This window comes from Denticeps clupeoides, chromosome 16, assembly GCF_900700375.1.
Source record: "Denticeps clupeoides chromosome 16, fDenClu1.1, whole genome shotgun sequence".
Classification (NCBI taxonomy): Eukaryota; Metazoa; Chordata; class Actinopteri; order Clupeiformes; family Denticipitidae; genus Denticeps; species Denticeps clupeoides.
Window position 1 is genome coordinate 12,531,894 of NC_041722.1, and position 17,803 is coordinate 12,549,696.

Below are 17,803 nucleotides of genomic sequence, written 5' to 3' on the forward strand. Positions count from 1 at the left end.
GTCATTACTCACGAATACCAGTTGGACTGGATATTGGTTAAAATGACCTGGGCTTACGTCTATGCAGTCACATGACAGAGTAAAACAATTTAGTGGATAAAAAAGAAAACACTGCCTGTGATGCAAACGATTCGTCACTCAGGTAAAATTAGCTCTTGATCTTTTGTTTCCAGATATTACCCAGAGATACAGGCTTCAGGAAATGAGATCTGTGTTCCCTTCGTGTTGTCATGGCAACATGGGTGGAATGCTCAAAGGACTGAGGGCAGTTACTCCTCCCATCAGGGAAAACTTTGCAGTTCCCTGATCTCACCAAAAAAAAAAAAAACATTTCCTTCACGTATCTCACGTTTACTTGTTTGATAGAAGAACCAAAAAACAACATTAAAGAAACGCTAACAAAAACAGAGCAAACGAACTCCAAAAGTTAAAGGTCAACCTCATTCATTGCATTCGCTTTTCTGTGCTTTTGGATTATGAGGTCGGATGCAGGGGAGTGGCCAACAGGTGCACATTCAGGTATGGCCGGTTCCTGGAGCTTGTGATGTATGCGGCCCCGCCCTCGTGCCGGCTGGCCTCTTGTCTACCGCCTGCAGTAAGATTTTTGGTGATGGTTTCTGCTGTATCACGAAATAGAGCGCACAGGTATGTTATTGATCTTGTGATTCTTTTAATCCAGGTATGTTATATATTTTTTCCTGAAAACGACGCATAAAACTAGTAGTTATAAACAAGATAAAGGGAATTAAGTACAAACAATAGATGAACATTTTGAACCACTGCTTTTCAATAGACAACAGCCTTGTTCTCATGGTCTTGTGTGGCCTGTTTTTTATATATATATTATATATTTTATATATATATATAATATAAATATAATATATATGTATATATATGTGTGTGTGTATGTATCTACACACACACACACATATATATACATATATATTATATTTATATATTAAACACACATTTGTATATATGCCTGTGAAGAGAATATTGATTATAATTCATAAATGATTATGTGTAAAGAATACAGTATATGTTATTTTTGGTTTTACGTTTTTTTTGTAAAAGTATTTTATGCTTAGAAGACACAATAAGACACGGCCTGATGAATGTGTAACTCTCAGGTTTAATCACTGTTATGTGTTTTGAGTGAATTGGTTTCTGTGCAGTTTAGCTGGTTCTTTTAAATTTGGTGACTCAAGAGCGGCTGTTACAACAATATTTTCCCGGGGGTGCATTTTGAGTGGATGACATCTGGATGATGTACTGCCACGGAAGACTTACTTAACACAGAATTACTTTGAAACTGAACCAAAAGGCAAAAATATGGGAGGTTACACCAGTTGAATTAGGTGTGGCTCACCTGTCTGGTTGAGCAACATAACAGAGAAAATAAATGAATAAATGGTGTCAGCATTTGGTTCATTAAATTAATGCAATACTCTGATTGGTAATCCTGATGGTGAAAGATATCATTGCTGCAAAAGCATTACTTTTGAATGTATCTTCATCGTCGTCATCATCATCATCACAGTCAGTGGGCTTACCAGAGCACAGGAATATGGTTCAGATAAAATATACACATAAAATATTAATAGATTAATGCAGTGGTTGCTATTCCTGTTCCTCCCTCTGACAGTAGGCTTTCCTTCCAAGAAATCCTTAGTTAGAATCAGATGATTGTCAACATCTTAATCATGTATGCAGCGGGTTGAAAGCATAGAAGCTTGGAACAAAAATATCCTGTCAGCGGATGCCCAGGCATAGGATTGGGAACTCTTGCATTAATGATTTATTACTTTAGAATTCCAGTCACTTGTAATTAAACAAAAGCTGTGTGTTGTTTTGTGGGGGTCTTAATGCATACACAAAAGTGAAGATTATTGCGTATATCTCATTCATATGACCTGAAAGTAGTGCTGATGTCTGTCTATCTTTGTTTTTACAGTTTCACATTACATTCACCTCTTTAAGGGGAGTGAGGATGAGGCTAAACGTGGCTGTTGCAGTCTCTCTGCTTCTGGTTTGCCAAAGTATCACTGGGGTTTTACTCAAAGAGGGTTCACCATACGATGAATATGATTATGGCAATCTAGACCTAAATTCATCCAATGAATCCAATGAGGATCAGACCCTATCATCTACTGAAAACTATCATTCAAGCCATGATCTTGATGCCAACAAAACTGCTGGTGACAACAAGGCACTGAACACAACCACAGTCTCTCTCAAAGCCTCAACAACTCCCAGCATGCCCCAACAACATGACTGGAATAATGAAACATCATTAAATTACACCAGTTCACCATCAGAGACCAATGACACCGGGGTGATCAAACCAACGCTTGAGCCCAATGCCACTGACGCAACAAGCCCAGCGTATTCTGGCCCTGAAGACTGGGTGACGAATGGCACAGCAGTGAAGAATGCAGACAACAGCAATAACACGAACAATGAGGGTCTGTCTGGAAACCTGACCACCACGGGACCCCCACCTTCTAACACCTCGGCTACCACAGTCAACTACACTACCACTACCACTACCACTGCAGCTGCAGATGTTACTACTACATCGAAACCCACAGATCTTACAACTACAGCCTACAACTCCACAGCCAGGGGCGAAGTGCGGGGGAACTCAGAGCAAGACGGACAAGATAAAGGTACTTAGTGGTTCAACAACAATTATACAATCAGATGATTGTCAACATCTTAATCATGTATGCAGCGGGTTGAATGTTCTTTGTTTATCATGTACATTTACAGTAATTGGATTGTAATGGCAGTTCAGTGAAAGCGAAGTGATTGTTATTTTGAAACACTGCAGCACAGCACCGAAATGTGTCCTCTGCTTTTAACCATCACCCTGAGTGAGCAGAGGGCAGCCATGACAGGTGCCCGGGGAGCAGCGTTTGGGGACGGTGCTTTGCTCAGTGGCACCTCAGTGGCACCTTGGGAAATCGGGATTCAGACCGGCAACCTTCTGATTGTCCTTGTCCCATAGAGAAGAAACAGAAACAGTAATGCTGTAACTATAACTAACGTAACTGTTTATGCTAAAATATCCTGGAACTGGATCTTGTTCTCTGGTTTAATCAGTGAACTAAATCTTGCTGCTAATTATTGTGTTGGTTTAAGTTCATTGTTAAGGTGCTCAATAGAGAATAATTAGGGCGTTAGCAAAATATGAAGAATGAAATGAAAAGATAACTGGGAAATGAAACATAACCCTTTTAAAGCCAGCTTACATTGGGGGAGTTTTATTTCACTTTTGAGCCTTTCAAAAAAGCCCAGTCTTTGAGCTCACAGGACAGAGTTGAATTTCAGACACTATTGGTCCCTGCTCTGGGCTCAGGCTTTCATTACACACACCTCTACTAGCTGGACAATGAAACCTGTGTTCCCAGAGGAGGGGCAGGGAGGGGCCATTTCCTGAGGATAGAAGTTGACCGCAACCCAAATACTGAAAAGCAGGGGGGGTGGGGATCATTTCTGATAATGAGCATTATTCAAACACTTTCCTGATAACCGGACCTGGATTAACCAGGAGAGGAGGCTCCTAGGAGAAGCAGGGTCAAACCAAATAAAAGCCGATTAACCTCAGTCACGCATGGAAGTGAACATAGAAGCGCTCATGCATAAGAGCATATTGTGATGGTTTATTAAAAAATATGTTGATACTTTCATCCTTTCTGCTGTCACTGCAGGCTTTGCTACTGACAACAGGAACAACAACAACAGAAGACAGGCCTGGGCCGCACTCCTGGGCACAGCCATAGGCGTGGGCTTTGTGGGTGCAGTTATTTATGTAATCCTGAAACGGAGGGGCCGGCGGGACTTCTCGCACAGGAAGCTAGTCGAGGATATGTCACCGGAGCCAGGTACACCACACCTAACATTTCTCAATATCTCCATACAATGTATACACCAGAACTGCGAAGCCCTCTGGCATTTACTGCTCTGCATCCAAGTGATCTGCATGTCTTTATTGCTATTTGCAGTTCTTAGGCTGGACAACAGCGAACCTTTGGACTTAAGATACAACGGCTCTGCGTACTACAATCCGGGGCTCCAGGGGGACAACATTCAAATGGCCAACTTTCCTAAGAGTCATTCCAGCTGAGGTTTTCAGTCACACGCCATCACACCATGAATGCTGCCTGACAAAGAAATGAACTCTGACATGTATATATAAAATATATATGCAATCACGTCCGCACCTTCATAAGCATGACACATTACACAGAATTTACAAGATGTACATAATCTTGCCAAAGTCTTTGTATTAAACATGCATGGTAATTCTTAATATTTTATCTTTTCAAACTGTACCTACAGCCAAACAAGTCACGAAAACTGTGGTCTTGCTTGTTGTGTAATTTTGGTGTTTCGCTGGTGTCTCCATGAATTAAATTGTCCTAAACAAATTTATAAATCAATATTATAAATTATACAAATGTTGTAAAATAGTTGTAAATTAAAGAATTCATTTACCGATACTGCTTGTTTTTAATAATAAGATTTATAGTGAATCCACGTCATTTTGTACTGTTGTGGGGCTCTTTGCATTGTATGTGTCCACTTAAGAGAAGTAACAGTAATTCAAGCTGTAATCAGTGAGCCATTTCATCATATTTACATTCACATACACATTCACAGTAACTTTGACCTTCACCTCATCACAATAGCGATGGCTGCAGCATTTGTATTATCTACATCAGTGGTTCTCAATCGGGGGGGGCGCGAGTTGGCTACAGGATAGGAGGAGATAAAATATTTTTTATTTTTTTTTTTGCAAATTTGTGATCTTTGTTTGGATTCATCTGATCTATTTTTGCTGCTAAAATAGACCAAAACAGTCATTATTTCATCAAAAATGTAAGTGACTTAATATTATTAATTTGTTTGTTGAACTGTCATATGAAATCAGTGTCACATTTTCAATTATGTGGTGATGGTCAATTAAGTGATGGTCAATTGTCAGCTCTCTTGCTCGTCAGGTCGTGTGATGTATGTTGCTGAACTGTATTCAAATGTTATAAATATAAAAACACCAGATTTTGAAATTTAGCTGTAGTAAGTCAATTTAGTTTATTTGTGTGTGCTGCGCTCATAGACTTTTTGATTTCTCCTCGAGAAGCTGTGCAAGCCTCACAGGTTTAAGGTCCTAGCACCCTGACTGTGTCTGAAACTGTCGTATTCATTTTTTCATATTCGTCATTCGGTGGCTCTCAATTTGTCAAAATATTTGCTACGGATACGAAAAATGCAGAAAACCGAACCATCCAAATTCATTTTTATGACGGCCGGAAGTTGCAGAGGCTGCAAGCGTATACAACGTGAGGTCGTAGTTATACGACGTATGTATAAAACGAATAAACTAGTCAGAATTTCAATCCCTACTTCAATCAGCGTCTGAGCACCTGTCAGCGATGAGAAAACAATTTGCGACGTACTTCTAAAGAGGATTATCGCTCTTTTGCATGGGTTTGAGATCTATTTGTGTGCACAGCAAACGAGTCATCAATTGATATGCAGGAACAGATTATTGAGCTGAAGAGTGACAGAAGACTGAAGGAACATTCTGGCCAGCATTGATGCAGGAATATCCTGAACTCTGTGACATCGCCTTTAAGATTCTCCTTCCTTTTCACGTCAACATATTTGCGTGAGGCAGGATTCTCAAAGATGACTGAAAAAAACCCTAAATACCACAATCGTGCACAAATCGAGGATGATTTGAGGCCATCTATCTAACATCTATCAAACATTGAGCCAAGAATTGAGGATCTTTGCAAGGCAAAGCAGGCTCAGGTCTCACATTAACATCACCTACCTGCAAGCTTCTGTAAAAAATGCAGATGATGCCTACTATGATGCCTAGTAATAATAACAATAATAAAGTATAAATTAATTTCAGAGGTCTGGTGCCAATTCCCAATTTTAGCAAAAGCCTAGTAATGATAATAGGTTTATACTGATGATAATAATAATAATAACAACAATAAAGCATGTAACCTCATATAATTATATAATAATAATAATAATAAAAATAATAATAATGTGGGGTGGATACCAACTGCAATGAACCAGCTTTGGGGGGCCCAGCTTGCAAAAGCTTGAGAACCCCTGATCTTTTTGAAAATGCCATTGTATTGTATGAATGGTTTTGCATCTGAATCTGGGAGAACAATTCTTACTGTCACATTACACAATACCACAGGATTGCAAACTTGGTTTTGGTTGACTTATCTTGTATAGATCTTTCAAGATGCCTTTAAAGCTCGTAAAAGTCCCCAAGGCTCTCCACACAAGCACACCACACTAGCATTGAATATAAGGTTGCCTTTTTTTGTGCTCAAGATCAGTGTCACGACATTGACAGGGGCAGTGGTGGTTCAGTCAAGTGTGTCAAGGGACACTGCTCCCCAGGCACCTGTCATGGCTGCCCACTGCTCACCAAGGGTGATGGTTAAATGAAGAGGACACAGTTCGTTGTGTGCACCGTGTGCTTCCCTTTTACGACACCAAGGTAGGGGAATGACCAAACACAGTATATATAGTGCGTCTATAAACTATTCAACACTTTTCCACATTTTGTTATGTTACAGCCTTATTGCAAAATAGATTTTTTTTTCAGAATTCTACACACAGCACCCCATAATGACAACATTTTACTTGAGGTCTTGGCAAATTTAATAAAAATAAAAAACTGAGAACATGTACATAAGTATTCACCGCCTTTAATCAATACTTTGTATATGCACCTTTGGCAGCAATTACAGCCTCGAAGTCTTTTTGAATATGATGCCTGATTAAGTATCAGTATCAGAGCAGTATGGCCAATGCCAACCTGAATTTTACTTGGTATCTGATCAAAAAGGAAATCAGTGGTATTGCACATCCCGTGCTGGGCCACTCACAGAGCTGTCTAAGGCTCTAGGAAGAGTACAGGTGGTTTTGATCTTCTTCCACTTATGGATGATGGAGGCCACTGTGCTCATTGGAAAGCAGGAGAAAGGTTTCTGTAACCTTCCCCTGATTTGTGCCTCGAAACAACCGTGTCTCGGAGGTCTACAGACAATTCCTTTTGACTTTTTACATGAAATGTCAACTGTGGGACCTTCTATAGACAGGCGTGTGCCTATCCAAATCAGGTCCAACCAACTTTGTTTTCCACATATGGACTCCAATTAAGCTGCAGCAACATCTCAAGGACGATCAGGGCAAACAGGATGCACTGTTTCTTCACATGCTTGCATAACAGAACTAAAGAAATACATTTGCGTCCATCTTTACGTCCAGTCACTGAGCAACTGCAATGCTTTGCTCGTTTGCAAGCCATGACGGTCGGTGAAGCAAATTGTTTAGAGAAGGCTTGCATAGATCATAAGATGATAAAAATAAAATGATTCTCATTTTGTCGCATGTCGTATTGACACGGTTAGCGGACCAGTGTTCATATAAGTTCCTCCCAATTATTATTACGGGTAATTTATATTTCTTTCATTTAGTCTGCTATGGTCAGCTTGTCTAGAATGGAATCAGAAAACAAAACCTTCCTGATATCGAACGAAAATACGACGTTGAAATGTAAAAAAAGAGGCAACGTTTTTTCAACGCTCTCGTGTGGGCGGGGCTTCTCAACTGTCACTGCTGTCACTCAAATACCCGCTGGCCAATCAGGCGAAGCCCCGCCCTCGCGGTTGACGTTGTGGTTTCAAATCTGATTCCATAGCAGGTCGCGTTAGCATGTTTACGTTTCGCTTTCCGGAAGGCTTTTTGGGCCCCGCGGCCACCGTAGTGCGCACCGCCGAGTCTGTTCCGGGCGGATTTGTTGTTATTGTTTGATTTGCCTTCTTTCTTGCGCGCCGTCATGATTAAGACCGAGAAAGTTCTGCATTTAAGAAGCTCCCGCGGGCGCAAGGTTCGTGTGGTCAGGGAGCATTATTTGAGGGAACGCGTGCCGTGTTCTAGCGCGCTGTGCCAAGCGGAATGTCAAAACGGTAAAGTATAGTCCCGCCTGAGTAACAGTCTTGGAAAGATCTGATCCGTGTAATTTACCTGCACGGCGAAACTATTATCTCCGCAGAAGGTAAGGTCCTGTCTGCAGACCTGACCCATTATGTGGTGCCGGACGCTGGGGTGGTTTGCGACTTTTTGGAGGTGCTGGAGTTTAGAGAGCTCCAGGGCGTGGTCTTCACCCAGACTGCCTGTCAAGCAGCACAGCAAAGTCGAGGGCGCAGGTACAGCTGAGCTACTACTTTCTAAAATCCTTTAAATACACATGCACATTTCTATACTTTTCACGTCACCTTTGTTTGGTCTGGCGACGGAGAGTAATCTGGATTGAAGGTGTGCAGTGTATCTTCAGTGGCATCCTTGCATTGTGTTGAGCAGGCTGTATAACAGACTGCGCAGCTTGCTGAAGGACCCACGCCATGACTGCATCCTTTTCGCGAACGAGTTCCAGCAGTATTCTTTCTGCCTGAGGGAGAAAGGAGAGTCACAGGAGAAATGGCAGACGAGGTGAGCCATGCGCATTGCATTAAGACATTTAAAGGATCGATTCATTTGTAGGTACATGCTTTGATGTATTAAAATATATTCTGATAAGATGTATTCGGATTCAGTTAAACTCCATGTTCAATTGATATTTTGCCCTGTGACCTTTTATATTATTATTATTATCATTTTAATGGAAAACAAGGACATTAGGCTACTATCTCCCCTATGAATGATTCTAATCTTTTGAATGGTTCTGTGTATTGTACATATATCATAAGCACACATGAACATACAAAAAAAAGGAAACTCCTCTAAACACACGGCTCAAATCTCTGTGTTTTAGGTGCATTTATCATTCAGCAGTGTGGTATTACAACCACCTGGCTGGCCTCAGACCAGTGGTGATGATAACAGAAGACCTGGAGGCAATTGCTGAGTACAGCAGTCTTAACAGTGAGGTGTACGTCATCTCGACTCAGGTAGTAGATCTGGAAGACTGGGCCCTGCCTTCTTGCGCGGTGGTAAATTTTGAAGGACGTGTACAGTTTTGCCTCTTGTTCTCTGACAGGAGTACCTGAGAAGTTTCTGCCCTGATCTGCTGGCTGCCCAAGAGCTTTACTGCTCCATCTCTCAGGCCATGCAGGAGCGGGAGAGTGAGAGTACAGAGCGAGAGTTTGCTGACCACCTGCCTGCTGAGGTACTGGAGGCAGGAATCAAATCCGGCAGGTATATCCAGGTGAGGAGTAGAAGTATAACACGCAGCAGCATTTTTACATTATGTAGCAGCTTCATTGATTTTTTTTTATTTTTTATTTTGCATCCCACAGGGTACCCTTAATGTGAACAAGCACAGAGCACAGCATGAAGCTTTTGTTCGATTTGAGGGTTCAGCAAGCAAAAACACAGGTAATGGCTAATAGCACATAGCCCATGTTGACCGGGTGATGCTTTTAAACACTCATCCTGATGTGTGTTGTGTGGTTACAGAGCTTAACAGTGACATTCTGGTCTGTGGGGGGAAGCACCGTAACCGGGCGGTGCAAGGAGATGTGGTGGCTGTGGAATTACTACCAGTCAAAGAGTGGCAAGGCCGAAACACAGCACTGACAGAAGGCCTGGGGGAGGACAAGACTGGGGACGAGACCCAAAGCCAACCCATGCCTACCGGTAAAGCCTGCCTTCCCCTGTGTGCGGTCTTCAAACCAATAAAAACATTTATTTTTAGAAATACTACAAATGCCACATATGAATAAATATAGAGTGAAATCAGAGCAGTATTTATATGGTGGTTTCTTCCTCCAGGCCGGGTTGTGGGGATTCTCCAGAGGAACTGGAGAGATTATGTGGTCACTTTTCCCCCTTGGGAGGAGGTTCAGTCTCAGAGTCGCAATTCTCAGCGCATCTTGGTCACACCCTGGGACTACCGAATCCCCAAGATACGCATCAGCACCCAGAGAGCAAAGGACTTACAGGTGAGCCTTTTAAAAAGGAATTTGCATGCTAATAATTATTAATAATATATTTAATATTGAGTAAAAAATTGTCATCATAAAACTTTATGAGCAATTTTTTATATTATAAACTGAATGAACTGTGCCTCTGGGGACTAGGACCACAGAGTGATTGTACGCTTGGATTCCTGGGAAAGCACCTCACTGTATCCCAATGGTCACACTGTGAGGGTTCTTGGGAAGGCTGGCGAGTTGGAGACGGAGGTTCAGACCATCCTTGTTGAATGCTGCATCTACGCACCGCCATTTTCAGAGGCACAGGTGAGCTGTGGTGCCATACAGGGCAAACTTAATCTATTTTTATTCGAAAATTTATCTTGAGGTTTTGTTTGTACGTAGTTAAAGGAAATGCCGGTGAATTCGGAGGAGAACCCATGGAAGGTGGACCCTAGTGAGGTGAACGCACGGCTGGACCTGAGGGACACTCACCTGGTTTTCAGTATTGATCCTCTGGGCTGTGAGGATGTGGACGACACTCTATCTGTACAAGTCCTGCCCGGAGGCAAGCGTCTGCAGCTGGGTGTTCACATAGCAGATGTCACCCACTTTGTCCAAGAGGGGTCCCTGACTGACCTCGAGGCCCGTGCCAGGTAAGGGCATGAACATGATCTCCACATTCAATTTCACGTCCTGTCTCATGTGCAGGACTGGTTTAAAGCTGCCACTCTTGTTCTGTTTCATGCTAGAGCCACAACCTACTACCTGGCTGACCGGAGGTATGACATGCTCCCTGCCGTGCTGAGCGCTGACCTGTGCTCTTTGCTAGGAGGGGTGGACAGGTGAGTTGGGTGCAGGCTATTTAATGTGGGAAATATCCCAGAGCTTCCTCTTTTTCTGGATTTGAAGTGGTTTATTTTGCTGTGTGCAGGTATGCCATGAGTGTATTATGGGAGCTGGATGCCCAGTCTCTGTCAGTGTGTAAGGTCTGGTACGGTCGCACTATAATCCGCTCCACCTACCAGCTGCACTATGAGCTGGCCCAGGCCCTGCTTAATGGAGAGCAGGTAGAAGTTCCCGAACTGGCCCAGATGGAGCAGGCTGAGCGGGATCAGCGACTAACTGAGCTCAGGCAGGCTCTGGAGTTGCTGACCCGGCTGGCCCGACACCTCCGGGCTCAGCGCGATAAGGGTGGTGCGCTGGAGCTGGAGGGGGTGGAGGTCCGTGCTCAGCTGGACAGCGACAGGAACATCACTGCCCTGGTGCCCAAGCAGCCCCTGGAAGTGCACGAGACTGTGGCAGAGTGCATGATCTATGCCAATCACTGGGTAGCACGCAAGATTCAGGAGCATTTCCCACATCAAGCCCTTCTGCGCCGTCACCCACCTCCTCGGCAGGAGTTTTTTAACCGGCTCATTGATTGTGCCAAGACTCGCGGCTTCTCCATCGACACAAGGTAGCCATACTTCAGAATAAATACTCACAATCACTTTTCATAAAATATAACATTTAAATACATTCCTTTCCACTCCAGGTCTAACAAGGCTCTGGCAGATTCTTTGGATCAGGCTGCAGATCCACTGGATCCTTTGGTGAATCGGCTACTGAGAATGATGGCCACTCAGGCAATGTCTAACGCACAGTATTTCTCCACTGGAGCCTGTCCAGAGGAACAGTATTACCACTATGGTGTGTGTGTGTATGTATGTGTGTTTGTGTGTGTGTATAATTTATTGTGCCTTTTCTTGGACATGTTTTTGGGATAGTTGTTGATGTTGGCAGGCCTATTATATCCTAAAAAAATTATATTCTACATCAATACAATTAACATCACAAAAAAGTCTGTGTACACACTGAATATTGTTGCTTGTCTGTGTTGCCAGGTCTCGCTCTGGACCGCTACACACACTTCACTTCCCCGATTCGACGCTACGCTGACATCATTGTGCATCGGCTCTTAATGTCTGCTATTAGTGCTGAAAAGGAGAGTGGACCAAACACACACCTGGTCCCCAACAAGGAGCTGGAAGAACTGGCTCAGCAGATCAACAGTAGGAACAGAGTAAGCAAAGCTCTGCCAACGGCAGAATTGTATGCAAAATTGTATGTGTTTTTAATCTGTTCTCATTTATTTTGTGTTTAGGCTGCGCAGATTGCCCAAAAGCAGTCCACTGAACTCTTTCAGTGCCTTTACTTCAAGGACAAGGACCCAGTGACAGATGAACGTTGTGTTGCTGATGCTGTTGTCTATTCTATCAGGGCTAACGGCATGCTGGTCTTTGTTCCTCGGTAGGTCACTTCCTGTTCTGATGAATGTGGTACTGCTGTGGCACTTATACACTCTAAATTGATTATACTGCCAAGTGTTTAGACTGTTGCATATGTATATCAGAAGTTTCTCAAGGCACGTCTTGGCTCTAGGTACGGACTGAAGGGTGCAGTGTACCTGAAAAACCGAGATGGACATGTGCTGAGTTTGAAGAGGGATGGGAGTTGTGTTTGGCAGCCAGGGTCCCTGCAGAGATACCCAGACAAGATCAGCTCGACCACAAGCATCGGCACGCATACCTTCAACGTTTTTGACCACATCACAGTGAGTCCTTCTGATGTCAATTTCTATGGCAGCCATTATTTGCTGAATTTCAAAACCCAAACATTCTTCAACATAATGAGCAACTAATTAGATGATCAAATGGGAACAGACGTAAAATCTAAAATCTAGAGCTTTATATAGCGTACCCGCAAATTTGTTATATATTTTACGGCAGTATACAAGCTAACGCACGTTTACTTATCCTCAGGTTCGCGTGTCAGTGCAGTCATCTCGGTGCCACTCAGACAGCCTGTGTTTGGAGGTGATTGCCAATAGGCCCCACCAAACACCCCAGGCTGAGTGCCACCCTGCTCCCAGAGGCCGATCCGAGTTGGTGCAGGAGGTGGTGCGGCTGGCTGAGGAGGCCTCCCAGCAGGCCAACGAGAACGGCAGAGCTCCCAAACTCACCAGGGAGGAGAGGGAGTTTCGACAGAGCCGAAAGCCCAACCTGTACTCCCTCCTGGTGGAGATCGGCGAGTTGGCGCTGCTGGATCTGGCTGCGTGTGAGCAGATCAGCGCTGGATCACAGGCCTGCACTGCCTCGGCGTAGTCTACTACAAGGCTGATCATTCTCTAATATACCCAGTTAGGAGAATGTTTTCATATGGACTGCCCTCTAGGATGAATTATGATGCTTGCCAAACTATCCATTTTATTTTTTTTTAAATAAAACTATTTTCATAATTTCAATGTCATTAATATTGTTTCTACAGCGTTAATACCAGAATCATGTATAAACTAATACTCAAGTTGATTCACAAAGTCAGAACTTTTAATAAAGGTCAACAAAATACTGGAAAAACAAGAGACAACAAAAGTGCACTTGACAGTAAACAGAACACGTACAAGAACAGAACAAGTCAATGAAATTTCATCCAACACATGCTGCACTGCAGGAGAGGTCCACATGACCATCTTTTTAAGTGTTGCAGACATAGTTTGGTGAAAGGCAGAAAAACAATAATTTTGTTTGACTTGAAAGTTCAAAAACATCCTGAAATGACTACAGGGGCAGGTAAATGAAGGCATTAAAAAAAGAAAAACAAAAAAATGTCTCTGCAGTGTCTCTCTGACGGACCAAAGCAATCAATCACTGCTGTCGGCCGTACCGTTGGCCAGCTCTGCAGCAGGGCTGTAACATTCGTCATCAAACAAGGGTGAAGCTGGACGTGTAGCTCTCACTGGCTGCTGAGGTTTCTCCGTTTCCTCAGTGCCAGGGACATGCAGGTCGTTCTCCTGGCTTGAGACTGTGGGGGAGTGGTCAGATGGCTCCTCCCGGTCTACAGGCTGTGAGGCACCTGAGTAGGACAGCAAAGTAGAAATGTATTCCCGGTTAAGTGTGTTCAAACCAGGTTAATCTTTGCCAAGTGTTATAGTAAGTGTTATCACATCATCTGTTTTGGCTCAGGTTGTATTATTATAATAAAAAATATATAATAATCCCATACAGGCTTGTAATTCAGACCTAATGCTGAAAGAACTTCTGAGAAAATGGCATTTCCTGGTTTCCTGAGATTTGTAGAAAATGGGTAAATATCCTAAAAAAAATTTCCTACTCGTCTAAAGAAACCACTGCAGTGGTCCGTGTTAAGGAATTAATCTTAACAGTGCTGTTCCTGATTTTTTGGTGCGTTGGAGCCACCTTGCTGCTGTTGCTGTCGAGCCAGCCTCCTTTCCAGGGCCTGCTGCTTATTGAGCTCTATTCGATGACGCTGCTCCTCCGTCAGAGAGAGCGAGGCTGGGGTGGAATGTATAATGTGGTCGTCACGAAAACCTCCATCCGCAAAAGGGTCCAACTCTTCCGACACATGCTCATCTTGCAAACAATCTTCTCGCTCATCTGACAAAGTGACAGAAAGGAGGACATTTTTTCAAAATATGAAAGCATATTTGACCATGACACTTTGACCAAAACGTTCAGTTCTCACCTTCTTTAGTATTAAAATCTTCATGTGTCAGCGGCATGTCAAGCCGTATTCGTTTAAGACAGGTCTTTAAAAAAACAAAAAAAAAACAAACAGTATGGTCAGGACCATTATTAAAATATTACATTATGTTTCTTTTGAACATGCCAGTCGTACCTGTACTTCTTTTTTGGACCCCAAGAATTCCACTTTATCAATGAATTCTTCAAATTGCATCTTGGGGTAGAGTCTGTGGGCCCAGTTCTCCATCTTCTGCATCAGGACTCTGAGGTCCTCAGCCTTGGTAGACAAAGAGAACATCAGCATGAAAACTTACATACATTTCAAACATGGCCGTGCATACACATGCAAAAGCCTCAAATCTTGAATGCCAATTTGAATGAAAGAAAAAGTTTTTCTTCACCTCATGCCCTTTTCCTCTAAACCGAACATCATCAAACAGGGTTCGCAGAGCAGGAAGTCCCCTTTCAGAAGTCAGCCTGCAGAGATAATGTGTTAATGGCAGAGGGATAGACACACACACGGGATATTTAGTAATAGTCCTTTTTTTCCCTTCTTTATTCCCCACCTCACAGAATCAAGCTTAGGTTGAGGTCTCTTAACTGTTCGCCTCTTGGCGACTGGAGCATCGGGCAGTTTTGAGAGATCTCCTTCCTCATCACCTAAACGTGCAGTTCACGAGACAGAGAGACAGACGTGTCTACTGATCCACGTTTAATCCAAATGAACAAGGCGCTCCAACGTGATAAACTGAAGAAATACTGCATTTTTGGTGTCTACCATTTGCAAACAGCTCCCCTTCTACGTCACCCTGTCCAGGCGACAGGGGTGGTGGGAAAGCAGCGAAGTTCTCATCCTTAATGCTCTCATACTCTGGGACGTTGAACAGGCTGTTCTCCTGGGGATCGATCATGGCTCGGTGGACCCTGTAAAAGTAAAAAAAAAAAGTTGCTTAAAACGACCACGCAGCGACCAAGTTGGTCCTAGTCAACCAGAATCGATCACTTCACCGATGGTTGTAAGTCGCTCTGGCGTCTGCCAAATGCCTTAAATGTGGCGTCGGAAACACAACTTCTTTAAATCAGAAGAAATTCGGATCCCTTGCTGGCCGACGCACGGCAGTTATAAAATAAATACCCTTTTTTCGACAAAAACAATGCGTTAAAGCTCCCAGTTTGTAATTTGGCGCCGCGGCCAGACTGCTTGTTAGCTGGAGCGGTGCCGCTAACTCTCGTGCCAAAGAGTCGACCTGCCGACGTCGCGTTATTAGACCTCTGACGGCTCCGCTTCCCACGTTCATCTCGCGAAAATGGAAGCGGGCGGAATCACGGCAGACATTCAATAAAATCAGCCAAAAAAACCTTGCCGTACCCGGTTCTGCAAAGAACGCTGCTTCCCGGTTCCTCTTCTCCTTCAGATGCGGCGGAGCCGTGCGCTCATTTTCCGTGATTACTGCCCCCTATCGGACTGGAAGCGCAACTCAGCGCCACCGAACACAGCACTGTTTGTTATTCACGTGACTTTTTATTTCTAGCTGTTCAACACTCGTCGACATCATACATATTAAACACAAGTATTAAACATTAAACAATGTTAAAGGACAAAAATCGCAAGCAAGTGAACAAACTATCATTAATACTATTATAACTAGCATTATGTGTTTTTTTTGTGAGAACCACCCAAGTAAAACCTTCACAATTAAGTCTTGCTAAAGTCATCATAGTCAGATACATTGGAAGTAATTTGAAGTGTCACATTTTAAATTCATGACTAATTTCTGTTGGAAGGCCTCCTCCTTCCTCCTTAAATTCATGGCCTATTGTGGAATTTCATGTGCATTTTAGTTTGATGGAATTGTGAATCATTAAATAATTAAAAAATTACGTTTCTTTCAAGTAGACATTAATCTTACTATGTCCAAATCCGTATGCATAGTAGTTTTGTTCAAGCTCAAGTTCAAGTTCAGCTACATACCTGTTAGACAGTAACACAGTGAAACGAAACAACATTTGTCCGGCATCTGGTGCTACATGTAACATTTAACCAAGGTTTCATTCTGACATAAAGTGCAAACATGGGACACAGGCAGTGCAAGAATAACAAGAGAAACATGCAGACAACAAAGAAGACAGACCAAAAAAACACTGAAATTGGGGCAGTGGTGACCTGCAAGGAAGCGGCTTCATAATCAGAAAGTTGCCAGTTCAGATCTCGATCCGCCAAGTTGCCACTGAGGTCCCCACACACTACTCCCTGGGCGCCTGTCATGGCTGCCCACTGGTCAATAAGGGTGATGGTTAAAAACAGAGGACACATTTTGTTGAAGGCACCATGTGCTGTTCTGTGTATCACAATGACAATCATGTCACTTTCACTTCACTTTCAAATTGGTAATTGAGGTGCAGATGCTGCTGTAATAAAAAAAACAAAAAAACATTGAACATAAGAGTCTGTGTTTCAGAGGGGAAAGTCCCTGATTGTTCAGGTGTCTGATGGCATGTGGGATGAAGCTACTGAACAGTCTGGCAGTGAGGGCCAGAATGCTTCGGTACCTTTTTCCAGATGGAAAGAATGTGAAGAGTGCCTATGAGGGGTGTGTAGAGTCCTTCACAATGCTGGTGGCTTTCCTCATGCAGCGTGTGTTGTAAATATTTTTATATTTATATTTGCAATATTTGAATATTTGTAATATTTGTAATTCTGAGGTCAACAGCAGTCGCACAAGCATTTCATTGCATATCATGCCATGTATGACTGTATACGTGGCAACAAAAATTTGAATTCGAACTGTTTGCTATGGAGGGAAGCTGAGACTTGAGGGTACCAAGACCAAGACCGAGACTGAGACCAAGATACACTGAGGCAGGACCAAGAAAAAAGGATGTCGGAGACCGAAAACAGACAAGGACTAGAATCGACATCACATTACTCAGATCAACTTTAGAGAAAAAAGGCTTTATTTTAAAGTGTCATTACTCATTAAAAATCAAATTCATCTTATCTTTACAATTATATTGTCCATATGTCTCTCGTTTAAAATCTTCCAGATTTGTCATAGTTCCAAGGCCTGGTGGAAAATAATATTCTCAGCAATCCTCTACTATAACCATTTTATCAGACCTCATCAAGGGAAAGAGATGGGACAAAGAGATAAGTCCGTTATACCAGGGACAGAGGCCTCAGGTAAGCTGCGTAATGATCTTTTGCTTTGAATTGAAGACAATTGACATTTGGCTCTCACTCATACATTTTCTTCTAGAGAATTAATCAAATTAACATTAGTGAGACAGTGCTGGTATACTGATCTACACACTTAACAAAGG

General features: G+C 42.9%; 3 protein-coding genes across 5 annotated transcripts; 2 read left to right on the forward strand and 1 right to left on the reverse strand.

Annotated features, from left to right (window-relative positions):
- Positions 1–443: 443 nt before the first annotated feature.
- On the forward strand, positions 444–4,505 carry LOC114765782 (mucin-15). The gene is made up of 4 exons (XM_028956233.1): positions 444–645; positions 1,955–2,669; positions 3,714–3,887; positions 4,008–4,505. The coding sequence occupies exons 2-4, from the start codon at positions 1,991–1,993 to the stop codon at positions 4,127–4,129; spliced, it is 975 nt and encodes a 324-aa protein (XP_028812066.1). The 5' UTR covers positions 444–645; positions 1,955–1,990; the 3' UTR covers positions 4,130–4,505.
- A 3,231-nt stretch (positions 4,506–7,736) lies between these two features.
- Positions 7,737–13,239, forward strand: dis3l (DIS3 like exosome 3'-5' exoribonuclease). Its single transcript, XM_028956319.1, has 17 exons — positions 7,737–8,012; positions 8,099–8,252; positions 8,407–8,535; positions 8,858–8,993; positions 9,083–9,250; positions 9,342–9,420; positions 9,502–9,681; positions 9,817–9,986; positions 10,125–10,286; positions 10,365–10,615; positions 10,712–10,804; positions 10,894–11,418; positions 11,497–11,651; positions 11,846–12,024; positions 12,106–12,251; positions 12,384–12,555; positions 12,764–13,239. Exons 1-17 carry the CDS (start codon positions 7,883–7,885, stop codon positions 13,103–13,105), a joined length of 3,171 nt encoding a protein of 1,056 aa, XP_028812152.1. The 5' UTR covers positions 7,737–7,882; the 3' UTR covers positions 13,106–13,239.
- Positions 13,240–13,305: 66 nt separating this feature from the next.
- tipin (timeless interacting protein) lies at positions 13,306–15,931 on the reverse strand. 3 transcript variants are annotated; one of them, XM_028956320.1, is made up of 8 exons: positions 15,852–15,931; positions 15,261–15,406; positions 15,049–15,142; positions 14,884–14,959; positions 14,637–14,759; positions 14,484–14,547; positions 14,198–14,395; positions 13,306–13,853 (listed from the first exon to the last, which is right to left on the reverse strand). In XM_028956320.1, the coding sequence occupies exons 2-8, from the start codon at positions 15,391–15,393 to the stop codon at positions 13,642–13,644; spliced, it is 900 nt and encodes a 299-aa protein (XP_028812153.1). In that variant the 5' UTR covers positions 15,394–15,406; positions 15,852–15,931; the 3' UTR covers positions 13,306–13,641. The 3 variants fall into 3 exon arrangements, with proteins under 3 accessions (XP_028812153.1, XP_028812154.1, XP_028812155.1); XM_028956321.1 differs by lacking the exon at positions 15,852–15,931 and having other exon boundaries at positions 15,084–15,142; positions 15,261–15,402; XM_028956322.1 differs by lacking the exon at positions 15,852–15,931 and having other exon boundaries at positions 15,084–15,400.
- Positions 15,932–17,803: the final 1,872 nt, after the last annotated feature.

Bases quoted from the DNA above. Each gene is read 5' to 3' on its own strand.
- tipin (XM_028956320.1), bottom strand. From the start codon at position 15,393: ATGATCGATCCCCAGGAGAACAGCCTGTTCAACGTCCCAGAGTATGAG. The intron at 15,143-15,260 runs GTAGACACCAAA...CTGCACGTTTAG, and splicing joins AGGGGAGCTGTTTGCAAATG to GTGATGAGGAAGGAGATCTC. The intron at 14,760-14,883 runs GTGAAGAAAAAC...TTGTCTACCAAG, and splicing joins TTAGAGGAAAAGGGCATGAG to GCTGAGGACCTCAGAGTCCT.
- dis3l (XM_028956319.1), top strand. From the start codon at position 7,883: ATGATTAAGACCGAGAAAGTTCTGCATTTAAGAAGCTCCCGCGGGCGC. The intron at 9,251-9,341 runs GTGAGGAGTAGA...TGCATCCCACAG, and splicing joins AATCCGGCAGGTATATCCAG to GGTACCCTTAATGTGAACAA. The intron at 10,805-10,893 runs GTGAGTTGGGTG...TGCTGTGTGCAG, and splicing joins TTGCTAGGAGGGGTGGACAG to GTATGCCATGAGTGTATTAT.
- LOC114765782 (XM_028956233.1), top strand. From the start codon at position 1,991: ATGAGGCTAAACGTGGCTGTTGCAGTCTCTCTGCTTCTGGTTTGCCAA. The intron at 2,670-3,713 runs GTACTTAGTGGT...CTGTCACTGCAG, and splicing joins GCAAGACGGACAAGATAAAG to GCTTTGCTACTGACAACAGG. The intron at 3,888-4,007 runs GTACACCACACC...TGCTATTTGCAG, and splicing joins GGATATGTCACCGGAGCCAG to TTCTTAGGCTGGACAACAGC.